General features: G+C 40.7%; 1 protein-coding gene and 1 long non-coding RNA gene across 8 annotated transcripts in view; one reads left to right on the top strand and one right to left on the bottom strand.

Annotated features, from left to right (window-relative positions):
* Positions 1-8811: 8811 nt before the first annotated feature.
* LOC127654953 (R3H domain-containing protein 1-like) overlaps positions 8812-17645 on the bottom strand; it is a 66943-nt gene continuing 58109 nt past the window's right edge. For 3 of the 6 annotated variants that reach the window (XM_052142533.1, XM_052142532.1, XM_052142534.1), the window contains exons 21-26: positions 17111-17214; positions 14922-15040; positions 14661-14790; positions 14501-14580; positions 13235-13317; positions 8813-10706 (exon numbers count right to left, since the gene is read on the bottom strand). In XM_052142533.1, the coding sequence (XP_051998493.1) occupies positions 13240-13317; positions 14501-14580; positions 14661-14790; positions 14922-15040; positions 17111-17214 (511 nt within the window). In that variant the 3' untranslated portion in view covers positions 8813-10706; positions 13235-13239. Of the gene's footprint in view, positions 10707-13234; positions 13318-14500; positions 14581-14660; positions 14817-14921; positions 15041-17110; positions 17215-17645 lie in introns of those variants that run through there. The other 3 variants (XM_052142535.1, XM_052142536.1, XR_007971986.1) reach the window with 2 other exon arrangements.
* Positions 10715-13228, top strand: LOC127654965 (uncharacterized). 2 transcript variants are annotated; one of them, XR_007971988.1, is made up of 3 exons: positions 10715-11540; positions 11627-11884; positions 12142-13228. It is a non-coding gene; the product is annotated as an uncharacterized LOC127654965 (long non-coding RNA). The 2 variants fall into 2 exon arrangements; XR_007971987.1 differs by having other exon boundaries at positions 10715-11884; positions 12142-12743; positions 12830-13228.

Here is a 17645-nt window from a genome sequence, read left to right as displayed (position 1 = left end):
GTTCCGTCTTCTCAATAAATAATGATTGTGTTGTGAAGAGGTTTTTTCATGTCATCAGTCTGCGTCTGCGGTCCCAGGAGTATAAAAGATCCACTCAGAGTCTTTATGACTTTAGGAAATGAAACATACAGAATTAAAGAGGAAATGGAGGATCTGTACTTCCCATTTGCCTTGTTCATTTTATTTGCAGTTTAAGGAACAGGTTCAGTGTCTCACTGTGGTATTTCTGAGGGTGTAAGAGATGATTAAAGTGAAATCTGTCACATGTGTGTGTGTTTCCTGCAGGCTCATTTCTTGTCAGATCTTCCTGATGAGTCTTCGGTATCTAACATGATCTGGAGGTGCTGCTTTCAGCATCATTACTGATGGATCCACTCTTCACATCTCACACGTCACTGAATAAACTGTTTCAGCTCTCTCTCCGTCAGGTGTGTGCTTTGAGCTGCAGGTGATGAAGATGAGAGAATTACATTTACATTTCTGCATTTGGCAGACGCTTTTATCCAAATCGACAGAGCCCTTATTACAGGGACAATCCCCCCGGAGCAACCTGGAGTTAAGTGTCTTACTCAAGGACACAATGGTGGTGACTGTGGGGCTCAAACCAGCAACCTTCTGAGTACCAATGTATTATACAGAGCACTTACTACAGGGACAATCCCCCCGGAGCAACCTGGAGTTAAGTGTGTTACTCAAGGACACAATGGTGGTAACTGTGGGGATCAAACCAGCAACCTTCTGAGTACCAATGTATTATACAGAGCACTTATTACAGGGACAATCCCCCCGGAGCAACCTGGAGTTAAGTGTCTTACTCAAGGACACAATGGTGGTGACTGTGGGGATCAAACCAGCAACCTTCTGAGTACCAATGTATTATACAGTGCACTTATTACAGGGACAATCCCCCCGGAGCAACCTGGAGTTAAGTGTCTTACTCAAGGACACAATGGTGGTGGCTGTGGGGATCAAACCAGCAACCTTCTGATTACCAGATTACCAGTTATGTACTTAGACCACTACACCACCACCACCACAATCCAGAACAACTCAAGACAAGAGTAAGAAAACCGATAGATTTCACCACACAATCAAAAGAGAGACAAATACATGAAGTTTATTTCAGGACCATACAGTTGTTGTTTTTTTGCACTGTGACATTATTTTCATGGCAGATAAACCAAAGTCTCTCCACTGTCGGCCATCTTTGAATCGCTCTCGGGACACGGGTTCCAGTCACACCAGTGCAGCTCCGCTCTGCTTGAATGGGGACGGTGTTCGGCTTGTATAACTGATGCACAAACACGCTCTAGAGTCGATTGACAGAGATATAATACACATAATTATTGCTCAATGGGGCAGTTTTAACTGTTGCATTTATACTTACCTACTTCATAATATAACCCTAAAACTGCAAGACTGGAAATGATCAGCAAACAATCATTTCATGTCACTTTGTTCATCATTTGGACTTCAGTAAAACTTATCCAAAGGGATTTTAGATATAATTAGGCTTGTATCTCCCAGGATATGTTGCTCTATTCAACGGACAATAAAGTCAAAGGCATCAGTATTTCTGTGCATTATTTGATGTAAATGATGAGTTTCGGACTTCCTCTCTTATTTGACAGTTTTTTCACAACTGCTAAAACACATTTCTTGAAACATTTCTTCACTTTCACAAACCCCCGGACTCTTCTGGCAGAATCAAACAAGATCATACACACTTTTCCAGTGTACTATAATGTGTTTTTCATTAAAACAAGTTGTGATTACTTCTTTCACGTTATTGGAAAATGTGCTTACTATGTACAATAAACATGTTTCTGTAATGAAATGCCCTGAACGCTGTGTTCTCCATATCCTGATGCAGTGTGTGTCGAATGTTCTGTAGTGTTTATATACTGACTGATGTGTGTGTGATATAAAAACATGTTTGATTTTAAGCACAGATGAAATGTTTTGTGGATGGAGTTTGAACATTTGGTATTGTGCTTAAAGTAGAATGTGTGTGTGTGTGTGTGTGTGCATGTGTGTCACGCACGCACACGCACGACACACACACACACACACACACACACACACACACTAAGTGGCGGTGATATCCCCACAATGTTTGTGCCAGGCTATGTGCATCTTGGGGCCATGTGAAGTGTCAAAAGCCCACTGGCAGGAGGTCACAAGGCAGACCCAGATGCCACGGGTGAACTGACTGAGACCACTGGTTGATGGACCACCTGTGCCCCCTACTGTGCCAACTTGTTGTGCTTTAGCCATCCTGCGCTCTGCTCGTTGTTGTGCGCATCGCTCCTCTGCCCTCCGTTGTTGTTAGAGGGCGACTGCCTCCAACTGGCCAGCAGCATCCTTCACAAGCCTCCTCCAAAGAGGCCGATCTTGACACCGCTGGTACCAGTCATTGGCAAGTGCACTCAGCTCCATGTCCTCCTGTACCACATCACTCCATCTCTTCTCCAGCCCGTGCTGCGCCCGCTTAGCCCCCTCTATCCGGCCGAACAAAAGCTGTTTAGGCATGCGGTGACATCCCTGTCGCACTCCAAGGTGTACAGGGAATGGCTCCGACACCACATAGCTGTACCCGGGCCCGCTCACCAAACACATCACTTTAGTGATGGGTTGTTCCCCTAACCCTAAAAACAGTCAAATATGTCCTGGATTCTCCATTTCTTGAAGAGGAACGGTTTATAGAATAGAAATATAATTCAACCTAATTAGAGAAAATGCAACAATTTGCACAAGACTGAAAGAAGTGCGGGCGCATGCCGACAAGAGTGATGCATTCTGGGATTTGTAGTTCTACACACGCATCATTCACATTCATACACTGAAGTCATTTAGCATTCTCTCACGATGTATTTGTGTTTTATAAAGATAGCACCATTTTAAACTGAACTAAACCCTTACTAGAGAAAATTAGCTACAAATTAAAAAAGCTGCATACTTTTATCTCATTTAAATATTACATAAGCCTAAATAAGTCAAACAAGGCACCTATCCAGCTCAAGCCGGTCAAGCTGTGTTTGGAACAGGATCAGGTCGACCATGTTCCAAAAACCAGTTTGACCAGTTTGAGCTGGATTTTCCAGCAGGATGAGGTGTGTCGTCATGTTGTTGCTTCAGCTGTGTTACGTGTTCTGTGTATGTTCACTCATATGGCAAACGAATGATGTGTGAATGCTTCAGTATAAAGTGAATAGCAGTAAATCAATTTTGCCTCACAAAGTCTAATTTCCTAAATGTGTAAAACATCTCTACTGCAGTTTTTAATTCTATTTCATACTCAATTATATTTTGACTAGTAACTTTGACCCCATATATATATATATATATATATATATATATATATATATATATATATATATCAGTTCTGTAAAACATGTTTTAATGTAAAAGTATAAAGGTTTATTGCTGTTCTAGGGTTTATGGGGCAGACACTAGATGTCAGTGCAGACTACCAAAAAGAAACTGCTCAGAATAACAAAAGGTATTTTTGATTGGCTGATAAACGCAGTTCAGAGACACGGGTGAGAGTCTGTATCTGTGGACAGATGTGTTATTCCAAAATAATGATCAGTTTTCTGTTCCATGCGGTCATGTATGATGTATTATTACTCTCTTTACTGCAAGGAATAGGATCATTTAAACATGCAGAAAACATGGATAATGATTATGATGATGTATTTATGAGGATGGATTAAGAAAGTAACTGGCTCAGTTTTCAGATAACGTTACAAAGCACAAAAGTTCACAGTTACAGGAGCTGAACCGAAACATCACTTCAATCACAACATCCTCCATCCAACCCAACGGGGTAAAGATGTTGTTTATTTGTGTCTTCCTTTTATCTGTCTTTCTTTCTTTCTTTTTCTTTCTTTCAATGGTGCAAAGCCTCATTTTCATTCCTGTCAATCAATTAAAGATGTGGCCCCTCCCACTTGCGGTTCAGTGACTTTAGGTCTAATCCTCACAGCCTCATTTTCATTTAATGTCAAAAATAAAATCCAGCACTTCTGTGAATATGCTGCAGAAATACAAATGATGACGAAAAAAGGGATTTTTTTGTGAAAAATAGTTTTAGCGCATCAAAATAAATCTGAGAGACATTACATTCCTGTTTTATATTCATCAAATAAAAATGACATTTTATATTCATCTTGAATTTCACTCAAGTCTGCGAGTCTTCCTGATAGCATGACAATGTAAAGCCTACGCTGTAAAGAAAAATAACCCACAGTATCCATATAAATATTTTATATATTAGATTTTAGCACAAATTTCAAAGAGCAGCACAAATTCTTATAGCAAAAGCAGTAACCTTAAAAGAGACCTATTATGCACCTTTTTACAGTATGTAATATAAGTCCCAGGTGTCTCCAGAATGTGTGTGTGAAGTTTCAGCTCACGGATCATTTGTTAAATCATGTTATAAACGCCTCTTTTTGGGTGGAATCAAAAACACGTTGATTGTGTGTCTCTTTAAATGCAAATGAGCTGCTGCTCCCCGCCCCCTTTCCAGAAGAGGGCTGTGCCTTTACAGCTCGTGCTTCGGTTACTACAGCAACAACAAATCAGAACCAGAATGACTGACAGCGTAAATACCGGAGTTCAGAAATATATATATATATATATATACACACACACTCACCTAAAGGATTATGAGGAACACATACTAATACTGTGTTTGACCCCCTTTCGCCTTCAGAACTGCCTTAATTCTACGTGGCATTGATTCAACAAGGTGCTGAAAGCATTCTTTAGAAATGTTGGCCCATATTGATAGGATAGCATCTTGCAGTTGATGGAGATTTGTGGGATGCACATCCAGGGCACGAAGCTCCCGTTCCACCACATCCCAAAGATGCTCTATTGGGTTGAGATCTGGTGACTGTGGGGGCCATTTTAGTACAGTGAACTCATTGTCATGTTCAAGAAACCAATTTGAAATGATTCGAGCTTTGTGACATGGTGCATTATCCTGCTGGAAGTAGCCATCAGAGGATGGGTACATGGTGGCCATAAAGGGATGGACATGGTCAGAAACAATGCTCAGGTAGGCCGTGGCATTTAAACGATGCCCAATTGGCACTAAGGGGCCTAAAGTGTGCCAAGAAAACATCCCCCACACCATTACACCACCACCACCAGCCTGCACAGTGGTAACAAGGCATGATGGATCCATGTTCTCATTCTGTTTACGCCAAATTCTGACTCTACCATCTGAATGTCTCAACAGAAATCGAGACTCATCAGACCAGGCAACATTTTTCCAGTCTTCAGCTGTCCAATTTTGGTGAGCTCTTGCAAATTGTAGCCTCTTTTTCCTATTTGTAGTGGAGATGAGTGGTATCCGGTGGGGTCTTCTGCTGTTGTAGCCCATCCGCCTCAAGGTTGTGCGTGTTGTGGCTTCACAAATGCTTTGCTGCATACCTCGGTTGTAACGAGTGGTTATTTCAGGCAAAGTTGCTCTTCTATCAGCTTGAATCAGTCGGCCCATTCTCCTCTGACCTCTGGCATCAACAAGGCATTTTCAGCCCACAGGACTGCCGCATACTGGATGTTTTTCCCTTTTCACACCATTCTTTGTAAACCCTAGAAATGGTTGTGTGTGAAAATCCCAGTAACTGAGCAGATTGTGAAATACTCAGACCGGCCCGTCTGGCACCAACAACCATGCCACGCTCAAAATTGCTTAAATCACCTTTCTTTCCCATTCTGACATTCAGTTTGGAGTTCAGGAGATTGTCTTGACCAGGACCACACCCCTAAATGCATTGAAGCAACTGCCATGTGATTGGTTGATTAGATAATTGCATTAATGAGAAATTGAACAGGTGTTCCTAATAATCCTTTAGGTGAGTGTATATATGTATATGTGTATATCTGGTCTCCGTGAACACAATCAGACACAATGCTAACTTTAGCTGCATTATCTGTGGAATCAGCATTAGCACATTCAGAAAGACGTTTGCAAACATTTGTAAAATATAAAGTGCAATACTTACATCTTCAGGATATAAAGTTGGAAGATGAACAGTTGGTTCTGATCCATACTTGAGAATCACATTTTTGGAAAATCCTGCTTTATTTTGACACTCATTCACAAGTAGTCCGCTGTAAAATTATTTGCACAAACACACATTTTTGTATTTCACATTTCCTTCAAAAACTAAACTTGTCCACTGCGTCTTCAGCGGCTCTGATGTCGGGAGTACATGAAGACTCTTATGAACACTTATGAGACATTATTCATCTCACTGTATCTGCTCCAGCAGACTGTGACTCGATCACTCAGGGGAGGAGCTATGATAATAGGGTGGAGTCCGTCACCGGTCGTGGGCGTGGCCTGATCTAACGTGACGTCACTTTAGAGCAGAAAGGAAAAGAGTTCATTCTGACACTGTTTATGATGAATAGAAATATAAGAAAGACTTTTATCATTATAGAGTGTTTGTGTACACACACTGCAGACTCACATTATCTACAAACATCATGTAAAAAATTAATAATAGTAATAAAATAAATAAGAATGGGACAGTTCAACAATCAAGATCAAATAAATCACAAATGTTGGAAGCATGTATGGTGCAGAAACACAACTAACATTCACATCTCGTGTATGAACAAGAGCAGAAACAGCCGGGGTACTCGCTTAACAAGACAATAACACCAATAAAACTATTAAAATGGCCGTTGAACACAGAGATTATGGAATAACCTTCAGACCGTATGACTGAAAATGTTCTTTCCTTTCTATTAAACACTAGAGCCACACATTTGTTTTTTTGAAGTTGCACCCAGTCATTTTTAAAAGTTGAACTCCTAAAGAAATGAATTGTAATTTTGAAACATACAATAAACTCATGAGCACTCATTTGAGATGAAGACATCAGTTTTACTCTACATGGAAGGGTCCCGTCACGGGGGGCATGACCAGCCGAATACTACCCGCCTAACATCTGCCGTGCTATTGACACATTTACATTTATGAATCTTGCAGACGCCTTCATCCAAAGCGACTTAAAGGTATACATGGCACCAGTTTGTCTTTCACTCGTAGATTAAATGAATCATGGCTGACTGTGAAAGTGAACTTCTACAGTGGCATCAGTAACTGAAAACTAGTTTCATCAGCAACTTACAAAAGTTTCATGACAAACCTAACGTGAGCTCTGAGGTTGTTACTCGATGGTTCTGTTGAAGACATCAGTCCACGTTATTTCAACTTCATTTAAAACAAAAATCATTAATAGCAGAATTCCTGGTGAGAACTACACTACCCACAATCCTGAGAGAGATCCACCAATCAGAAAACAGCTCTGCAGCTCCGCCCACTCCCATGATGCACTGTGAATGATGCTCTCCGTACACTCTCATAATACTGATATATATATATATATATATATATATATATATATATATATATATATAATATTTTCTATACTTATAATCATCCATTTTAAATCAATAGTTTCAACATATTTAATTAGATGACATCACTCTCAATGCATCATGGGATTGTAGTTCATTCCCTCATTAAAGACGTATATATTAATCTGATTTTTAAATACTTTTTTGCTTCAAATCAAAGTTTGTAATGTTGTGATTCACCTCAGAGTGTGTCGGTTTGATTCATGACTCACAACTCTTTATGAAATCACAATGGAAGAAGTAAATGTGGAAAATACTTCCAGAATAAAGACTCCATTACTTTGGCCTATAGGAAAGCCCCATTTATTTAATGTAAATGTTCACTGCATTTCTAAGAGTGAAGCAGGTTCCCTCACGTGCTTGTATCTGTTGCAGAGAGTCCGTCAAAGACAGATTACATTATTTTATACTTTACAATTGTCAAAACCAGGATCTCAGATTAACAGTGAAGAACAGATGGTGAAATATTCCAGTGTCTGAGGCGGCTCGAGGCTTCCCATTAAAAACCTCCATTACTGCTGAATAACCCGAGAGTGCGTTTGAGGACGTGAGACCTGATTTCCACCGCACACACTCAGAGCTCTCCAAATGTTGATTTAATCACACATTAATAATCTCACCGCTACTGGACGTGTTCATATGAGGCCGATGCTGAAAATAAAGCCATCCATTATAACCGACTGCAGCATCTTCATCTCCCTGGAGCGCAATAACAGCACCAGCAGGTGGGAGGGATTTTTCTTTTGCCAAATGACTTTGCCGTTATTGGAGGAGGAAACTAGAGAGAATCTAGATGAAGTGTGCAGCGTGCGGACAGATGAGGTGAGCGACAGGTTAATACAGCAGACAAACGAGGCAATAACGGCAGTATTGAGATGAATTGAAGCGGCCATCGACCGAGATCACAGCGAGATGAAAATTCACAAACCATTCCTCAAAGGAATATTCCGGGTTCAATACAAGTTAAGCTCAATCGAGAGCATTTCTGGGATAATGTTGTTTACCACAAAATGAATTTAGACTCGTCCCTCCTTTAAAAAAATATTTGTTACAGTGAGACACAATGGAAGTGAATGGGGACAATTTTTGTAGGATTAACCCTTTAAGCTCTGAAGGTGTTTTTAAAGATCTCCATTTCAGTGGCATACCCCAAATGAAAGGCTTATAACTCGGCAAAACAAGGAGGGTCAAGTGTTTGGTGTCATTGTAAAGAAAACTTTTAAATTGTTTTAATGATATAGATTATGATATATTCTGAGACTCTCAACCAAAGAAAAATCACAAAACAAATTGAGCCAAAAATGTACTGTTTTTCTGATTTGACATTATATATCTCTGGGTGTAAATAATGTGGCTGGTTTTTGTTTTGTTCTCAATCATGTCGACTGTATCTGAGAAACATTTGTGTTGATACGACAAAGCAATCAAAAGTTCCAACATTACAAATATAATTGATCATAGTGTCCAAAAACATCTCCAAACAAATAAAAGATAATAATTGTACATAAGAACTAATTACACATGCAAACACAACAATGACTAAAGGTTTGCATAGCATGCAGACATGATTTTAGTCATGAGATTTCACAGAATGAGTTTCATTCTGTGTCATTTGAGTCATCATTGAGTCTGTGTCGTGTATTTGGCGCCATCTCCTGGTGGTCATATGTAACATTGTGCTTCATGTGGATTATCTAATGATCTATACATCTGATTATCTTGTGTGTGGACTCGATTGAAAGATAATCACAAACTCTAAATAATGATATGTGATATTTTATGTTCTGTTTATGTTTTGTGAAGTTATAAGAGAAAATGCGGCATATAAGCAACACTAACATAACTGTCAAAGACATATATTTAGCTGTTACTCGCTATATTTTTGTCTGTGAGTAAAACAAATATTCTGGTTGTATTTTACTCTTTAAGATCTTTCCAACAACATATGACACATGAATATTTCATCAGTTTGATGTTTTTACTAATTACAATAATATGTACAGAGCAAATATTTTTAATATAAATGATCAAATCAGAACACTTCTGATTTATCTGCAGATTTTAAAGCACTTGTTCAGTTTTGGTCATAATGTCTACATTAATTATAAAGTAGAGCTTCTAAACTTCCAAATGAAACCTGTTTAGTGTTGCTCAAGACTGTATTAATATTTTGATAATAATTTTTTTCTTGTGGACCCATCCGAACTTAAAGTGTTACGATGCTGAGAAATATAAAATAATTACTAGTGATAAATAACAGATGCAGAGAGAGCAAACAGGCACTTTTATATGAACAAAAACCTCAAATTATTCATGAAACTGTGAACTGTGTTTGATAAAGTAGATGATTTGATGTAAACATTTATTGGTTGTCAAACTGAAACAGAAACGCACCAGTAAACATTGAACAGTTTTTCAGACACATATAATTAAAAAAGAAAAATAATTATTTATAAATACTGAATTGTATAAATGTGCAAACGGTGTTTCTTTTGTCTTTTTATTTCCCCTAGTAAGAATAGAATATTAAAAGACTCAGAAATCAAAGAATTGACACGACGTGTGGAGACAAATACACAATCATTAAAGTGATTAAAATGTGTCCCGGGAGGATCTGATGAGGTGCGCTGCATCTTAAATTAAAAACAAGGGAAATCAACAAAAAACTAAAGTTGTCGCTCTTACATGTGTCCATTCATAGAGAGAAATCAAGTGAATTTTACTGCTACTTTATAAATTATTTACAATAAAGGAGTCCGTGTTTGTCATGTCGGGTCATACGACTACATACACATGACACCCGTGAGTCGATGGCTGGAGAGGAAGTGACGGAAAACAAATGTAAACAAAACTGAATCTCAATTGCTGATGGCAAACGAACAGCAGATATTTCAAATAAAACAACAACAACAACAACTAAAACAATGAAGATAAACAGTTCCGGCTGCTGCTGATATATCTATTGTCCAATAAGAGCGGAGCTGCCTTTGTCTCTTTAAACGCGTTCAAGATCATGTGACTGGGTGAAGAGCGCCCCCATGTGTCTGGACAGCAGAGACGGCGGGCGGGTCACTGTGAATGGGGTCAGAGGTCAGCTGTGGGTCAGGAGGCCATTTTGTGCTGCGTGTGTGGAGGGGAACGAAAGCAGGATGATGTTGCGATATTTGTCTCACTGGTCGTGGGACTCCTGACTGACGCTCCGACCGCACACACATCGGACAGCAGAGACGACGCACCCACACGACCAATGCCCGCGATCACTGCAGGGCACACACACAATCAAATTAAGATACACACTGGTCTAGTATTTTTCAATTACTGATTTTTTATAATATTTTAAGAAATAAGATTTTGTCCAAATGTATGTGACGTCTTGAACTGTGAAATAAAGAAATGCCTCAAAATGAACCGTGTGAACAGGAACACTACTTGTACTTAATGAGGTAACTTTCAAAAATGTTTTGCTCTAAACATGTACACAACTAGAATTATCACTGAGACTCACAAACTCCATTTCTTAAAAATACTCAGAACCCCAACAGGGAAAAATACAATTTACATTTATGTCTTTACATTCGACCCTGCAGTTTTACAGTGGAAAGGAAAAGTATGTGAACCCTTTGGAATGACCCTGATTTATATATAAATTAGTCTTAAAATCTTGTTTGATCTGGAAGTTACAATAATGAATGAACACAACCTGTTTTAACTAAAAAAACACAAATTATTGTCTTGTTCTTGTACATACTGACTACATCATTCAAACATTCGCAGTGTGGTTGGGAAAAGGTAAGTGAACCCCTATGCTAATGACGTCAACAAAAGCTAATTAGAGTCACGAGTTGGCAAACCTGGCATCCAAGTAATGAAATGAGATTGTAGGTGTGGGTTAGAGCTACTTTGACTTATTAAAAGCACTCAAACATGTTGAGCATCTGCTGACATGGACCAGAGATCTCAGAAGACCTACGATCAAGAATTGTTGCTTTGTATGAAGCTGGAAAGGGTTATAAAGTTATCTGGAAGAGTTTAAATATTCATCTGTCCACAGTGAGACAAACTGTCTTATAAATGGAGATGATTTAGTACTATAGGTACTCTCTCTAGAAGTGGCCGTTAGATATTCATCTGTCCACAGTAAGACAAACTGTCTATAAATGGAGATGATTTAGTACTATAGGTACTCTCACTAGAAGTGGCCGTTAGATATTCATCTGTCCACAGTGAGACAAACTGTCTATAAATGGAGATGATTTAGTACTATAGGTACTCTCACTAGAAGTGGCCGTTAGATATTCATCTGTCCACAGTGAGACAAACTGTCTATAAATGGAGATGATTTAGTACTATAGGTACTCTCACTAGAAGTGGCCGTTAGATATTCATCTGTCCACAGTGAGACAAACTGTCTATAAATGGAGATGATTTAGTACTATAGGTACTCTCACTAGAAGTGGCTGTTAGATATTCATCTGTCCACAGTTAGACAAACTGTCTATAAATGGAGATGATTTAGTACTATAGGTACTCTCACTAGAAGTGGCCGTTAGATATTCATCTGTCCACAGTTAGACAAACTGTCTATAAATGGAGATGATTTAGTACTATAGGTACTCTCCTAGAAGTGGCCGTTAGATATTCATCTGTCCACAGTTAGACAAACTGTCTATAAATGGAGATGATTTAGTACTATAGGTACTCTCACTAGAAGTGGCCGTTAGATATTCATCTGTCCACAGTGAGACAAACTGTCTATAAATGGAGATGATTTAGTACTATAGGTACTCTCACTAGAAGTGGCCGTTAGATATTCATCTGTCCACAGTTAGACAAACTGTCTATAAATGAACATGATTTAGTACTATAGGTACTCTCACTAGAAGTGGCCGTTAGATATACATCTGTCCACAGTGACACAAACTGTCTATAAATGGAGATGATTTAGTACTATAGGTACTCTCTCTAGAAGTGGCCGTTAGATATTCATCTGTCCACAGTGAGACAAACTGTCTATAAATGGAGATGATTTAGTACTATAGGTACTCTCACTAGAAGTGGCCGTTAGATATTCATCTGTCCACAGTTAGACAAACTGTCTATAAATGGAGATGATTTAGTACTATAGGTACTCTCTCTAGAAGTGTCCATTAGATATTCATCTGTCCACAGTTAGACAAACTGTCTATAAATGGAGATGATTTAGTACTATAGGTACTCTCACTAGAAGTGGCCGTTAGATATTCATCTGTCCACAGTGAGACAAACTGTCTATAAATGGAGATGATTTAGTACTATAGGTACTCTCACTAGAAGTGTCCGTTAGATATTCATCTGTCCACAGTGAGACAAACTGTCTATAAATGGAGATGATTTAGTACTATAGGTACTCTCACTAGAAGTGGTCGTCCAGTCAAGATGACTCAAAGGGAACACCGCAGAATGCTCAATGAGGTAATAAAGAACCCTAGAGTGACCGATAAAGACTTGAAGGAATCATTGGAACTGGTGAACATCTCTGTTCATGAGTCTACTGTACAGAAAACATTAAACAGGTGTGTGTTCATGGCAGGACATCGTGAAGGATGCCGCTGCAGCGGTTGAGGCTCTGGGCTGCACTCTGACTCCAGCTTAGCTGGGATATGTGAAAAATACATTTCACTGTATATATGCAGAAATGTATAATGTGTGACCAAAATAAAGGCTTCTAATCTAATTTAAATTCGTCTCTTTAAAGTCACACAGAAATGATTCATGACTGATCCGTGTCTCTCAGGGCCTCATGTGTTACCTGTTTCACCTACACTGAGATCGGTCCTCTGCGTTCTTCTGCCTCGACCGGTGTGTCGTATTCGCACAGAACTCTACATGAGACTAGAAGAAGAAAACAGATATTTACTTCATTACGAGCACAACATCAGGCTGAATATCTAGTGTAGTCTACGGCGAGGCAGGAAATACAACATGCCTTTCTTTCTCATTTTATTCATACAAATGTTACATTACAATTCATTAATTACTGCTTATGACTGTCCAACTTGGTTTTGATGTTAAAGCTCCTTTTCTAAATTATTAACATTTAAAAGAAAAAAACTTCATTAGACAGCATCAACAAATGATTATTTCTAAAAGTGATATGCCAAGATTTAAACTTTTATACCAATTGCCTCAAGGTCATTTTTGACCCGGGACAGTTTAAGAATGTTATAAATATCATATCATTTTTGGTTTCACGTTGTGAATTGGTCAAGACCATCAAAAAAAAAAATTAATTATATATCTAATTTTACCCAATCTGGAACGTCTAATTCCCAATGTGCTCTAAGTCCTCGTGGTGGCGTAGTGACTCGCCTCAATCCGGGTGACGGAGGATGAATCTCGGTTGCCTCCACGTCTGAGACCGTCAATACACGCATCTTATCACGTGACTTGTTGACTGCGTTACCGTGGAGACGTAGCGCGTGTGGAGACTTCACGCTATTCTCTGCGGCATCCACGCACAACTCACCACACGCCCCACCGAGAGCAAGAACCACATTATAGTGACCACGAGGAGGTTACCCCATGTGACTCTACCCTCCCTAGCAACCGGGCCAGTTTGGTTGCTAAGGAAACCTGGCTGGAGTCACACAAACTCACAACTCCAGGTGTGATCGTCAGTGTCAATACTCACTGAGATACCCAGACCCCCTTTTCATTTTGTTAATGGTCAATTTTGACCAATATGGGAAGAACCAGTTGTGACCTTTCACCTTCGGACTTTCTGGATATTATACAGCTTTAAATAGTTTTTTGTACAAGGGCTAACAGATTTTTGTTAAGGGGGTCTTTAGTGCTGTTGTATACTAATCAAGAATTTATACATTTTGAATGGTTTTCACTACAGGTCAAAAATGACCCAAAGGACAAATGGAGGGTGAAGTATCTTAAGACAACAGGAGGGGTAAAGGTTTCTTTAAATTGTCCCAGTTCTTGAAATATTTCAACACATCCAGAACTAAAGCATATATGCAGGTTTAATGTAACGCTTCTGCTGTGATGTGATTGGTGGAGTCACCTGATGACTGGACAGTGTGTGCAGTGGCATATGAGTGCTGTACTGCAGCGTCTGACCCAACAGAGGATACCGCACGTCACCTGACACAAATCAACATACAACAACTGAAAACACTCGCTTGTGGTGAACTTCATGACAGCGTTCAGTGAACAAAACTCACCCTGTCCAGAGACCAATGATCCAGAGAACTGAGGCATGATGGGAAGTGTGTGGGAGGGGCGGCTGTTCTTTACAGTGGTCAGGTGGGGTAGTGTGGATGAACGGGCCGTTGAGGTGGACGGGTTGCTCAGCTGTGACAGTTACACCACAGTCAGTTCTGATTGGATGAGCAACGTTACAGAAGTGCTCATATTCAGTACAACAGCATCACCACATCTGTTAGAATGACTTTCATCATGATGAAGCAGTTTATCTGTCTTACTTGTGTCGTGTTTGTGTGTGTGTGTTCTGTGCTGTAGTGTTTGTTGTGTTTCCACTGCTGCGCTGCAGGTAAGGCCAGCTGCATCATCACCACACCACCAACAGGAGGTGGCGGCACACCTGTGTACACACACGCGCGCACACACACACCGCGCACGCACACACGCACGCACGCACGCACGCACGCACGCACGCACACACAGACACATGCACACACACGCATGCAGACACGCGCACACACGCGCATGCACAGACATGCACGCACAGACGCACGCACAGACACACGCGCCGCGCGACGCTGACACACGCGACGCACGACACACGCGCACGCACGCGACGCACTGACACCTGCGCACGCGCACACACGCACGCACGCACTGACACACGCACGCGCACTACGCACGCGACGCACTGAACACACGCACGCGACGCACGCACTGACACCTACGCACGCACAGACACACGCACGCACAGACACACGCACGCACGCACGCACAGACACACGCACGCACACACGCACAGACACGCACGCACGCACAGACACGCACGCACACGCACAGACACACGCACAGACACACGCACGCACGCACAGACACACGCACGCACACACGCATGCACAGACACACACACACACACACGCATGCACAGACACACACACACGCATGCACAGACACACACACACACGCATGCACAGACACACACACACGCATGCACAGACACACACACACACACACGCATGCACAGACACACACACACACACACACGCATGCACAGACACACACACACACGCATGCACAGACACACACACACACGCATGCACAGACACACGCACGCGACGCACTGACGCCGCACGCATGACACACACGCTGACACGCACGCACTGCACGACACACGCGACCGCGCACGCACTACGCTACAGACACACGCGCATACGCACACACGCGCTGACACACGACACGCACGCACGCATACGCATGCACACACGCACACAGACACACGCATGCACAGACACACACGCACGCATGCACGACACACGCACGACACACGCATGACACACACACACACACGCATGCACAGACACACACAACGCATGCACAGACACACACACACACGCATGCACAGACACACACACACACACGCATGCACAGACACACACACACACGCATGCACAGACACACACACACACACACACGCATGCACAGACACACACACACACGCATGCACAGACACACACACACACACACGCATGCACATGCACAGACACATGCACACACAGACACACACACACACACATTGTGAGATACAGTTGCAAATGCAAGAAATAGTCGCAACTGTCAGATATAAACTCAATTCTGAAATATAAAGTGCCAACTGCAAGACAAGGCTGCAATTGTGATATACAAACTCGCCATTCTGAGATATAAAGTCACAAATACAAGAAAATCAGAATTGCAAAATGTAAATGCAAATTTTGAGATACATAATCCCAATCTCAAGAATAGTTCTGACATTGATCATTTTAGTTAAGATTATCCTACATTTATTTCAAATTAAATGATTCTGCTGCTGAGCCAAAATAATATAGAAGTAAATCATCATTCAGGCATTATTAAACGAGCTATTAGAAACTGATATTTAATATTGCAGACAAGCCACAGCACACATTTAAAAGCACATTGTGGTTTCTCACTGGTTTAATCCACCCATCAAATCAAACCAGTTTATCAGGATCATTCTGAAGAGGAAAATAAATGTCATTTCAGTATTTGAGGGCATTTCTCCAGTTATTGAAGACACTGTTCACATTCACACACGACACATAAACGGTAAATGTGAACTGAAGCACCGGTGAAGACCTTCTTTAAGATCATCATAACCACACAGGAATGATCTTTTAATTAGCAGCTCGTATCCGTTCGAGAGAGAGTCGTTTGAACACATTTATACCTGACAGTGCTGAAGGGCACACAATGAGATCAGAGCCGTAGTGGCGTTAACAGTCAACACTTCCCCGGTCATCAGCAGCGTTTGAGAAAGGCACACGGATGACCGTGTTCAAGTGACGATTACAATAATGAAGCACTCTGTAGACTGCAATGCTTGATTATTTTGTTAAAGGTTCTGAAGTCACTGTGTGAAACGATACAAAGGATAAAGATCTGAATATTGGTCACTTGTAGGCTTCCGTACCCGAGCAATGCGGAGCGGGAAACTGTTGTGAGCCGCAGGGGGGTGACCTTCGGGGGAACGGCATCTGTTCTGCCCCGTGAGGGGGTAAAAACCCCACCGATGAGCTGTGGAGACACACACATGCAAACACACTTACTGATGATACAAAACCTTGAAAACTTCAGAGACGTTCAACTCATTAGGCTGTCAAACACATATTGAGCTGCATATGTTCTCATGAGTCTATATACATGCACAACTTACATCATTTCAGTAGTTTACCCAAATGACAACAGTCATATCATACACTTGCTATAGTTTACCAATGTCAAATGTAAATAAATCACTGAAACATCAGTGCCACCTTGAGTAAGAAATATCATGTATAATACATGTACACTGATAATTCACATTATTGCACAGAAAAACAACATGATGCTGTAGTAATTTGTATTAATATAACACTCATTTGTATCATAAACGTAATATAAATCCTATGATAATTAAAATATATAGATATCAAATAAAAGTATGACTTATTGAAGGGCAAATGTAT

This window comes from Xyrauchen texanus, chromosome 14 (assembly GCF_025860055.1).
Source record: "Xyrauchen texanus isolate HMW12.3.18 chromosome 14, RBS_HiC_50CHRs, whole genome shotgun sequence".
Lineage (NCBI taxonomy): Eukaryota > Metazoa > Chordata > Actinopteri > Cypriniformes > Catostomidae > Xyrauchen > Xyrauchen texanus.
This window is presented reverse-complemented; position numbering and strand designations above follow the sequence as displayed.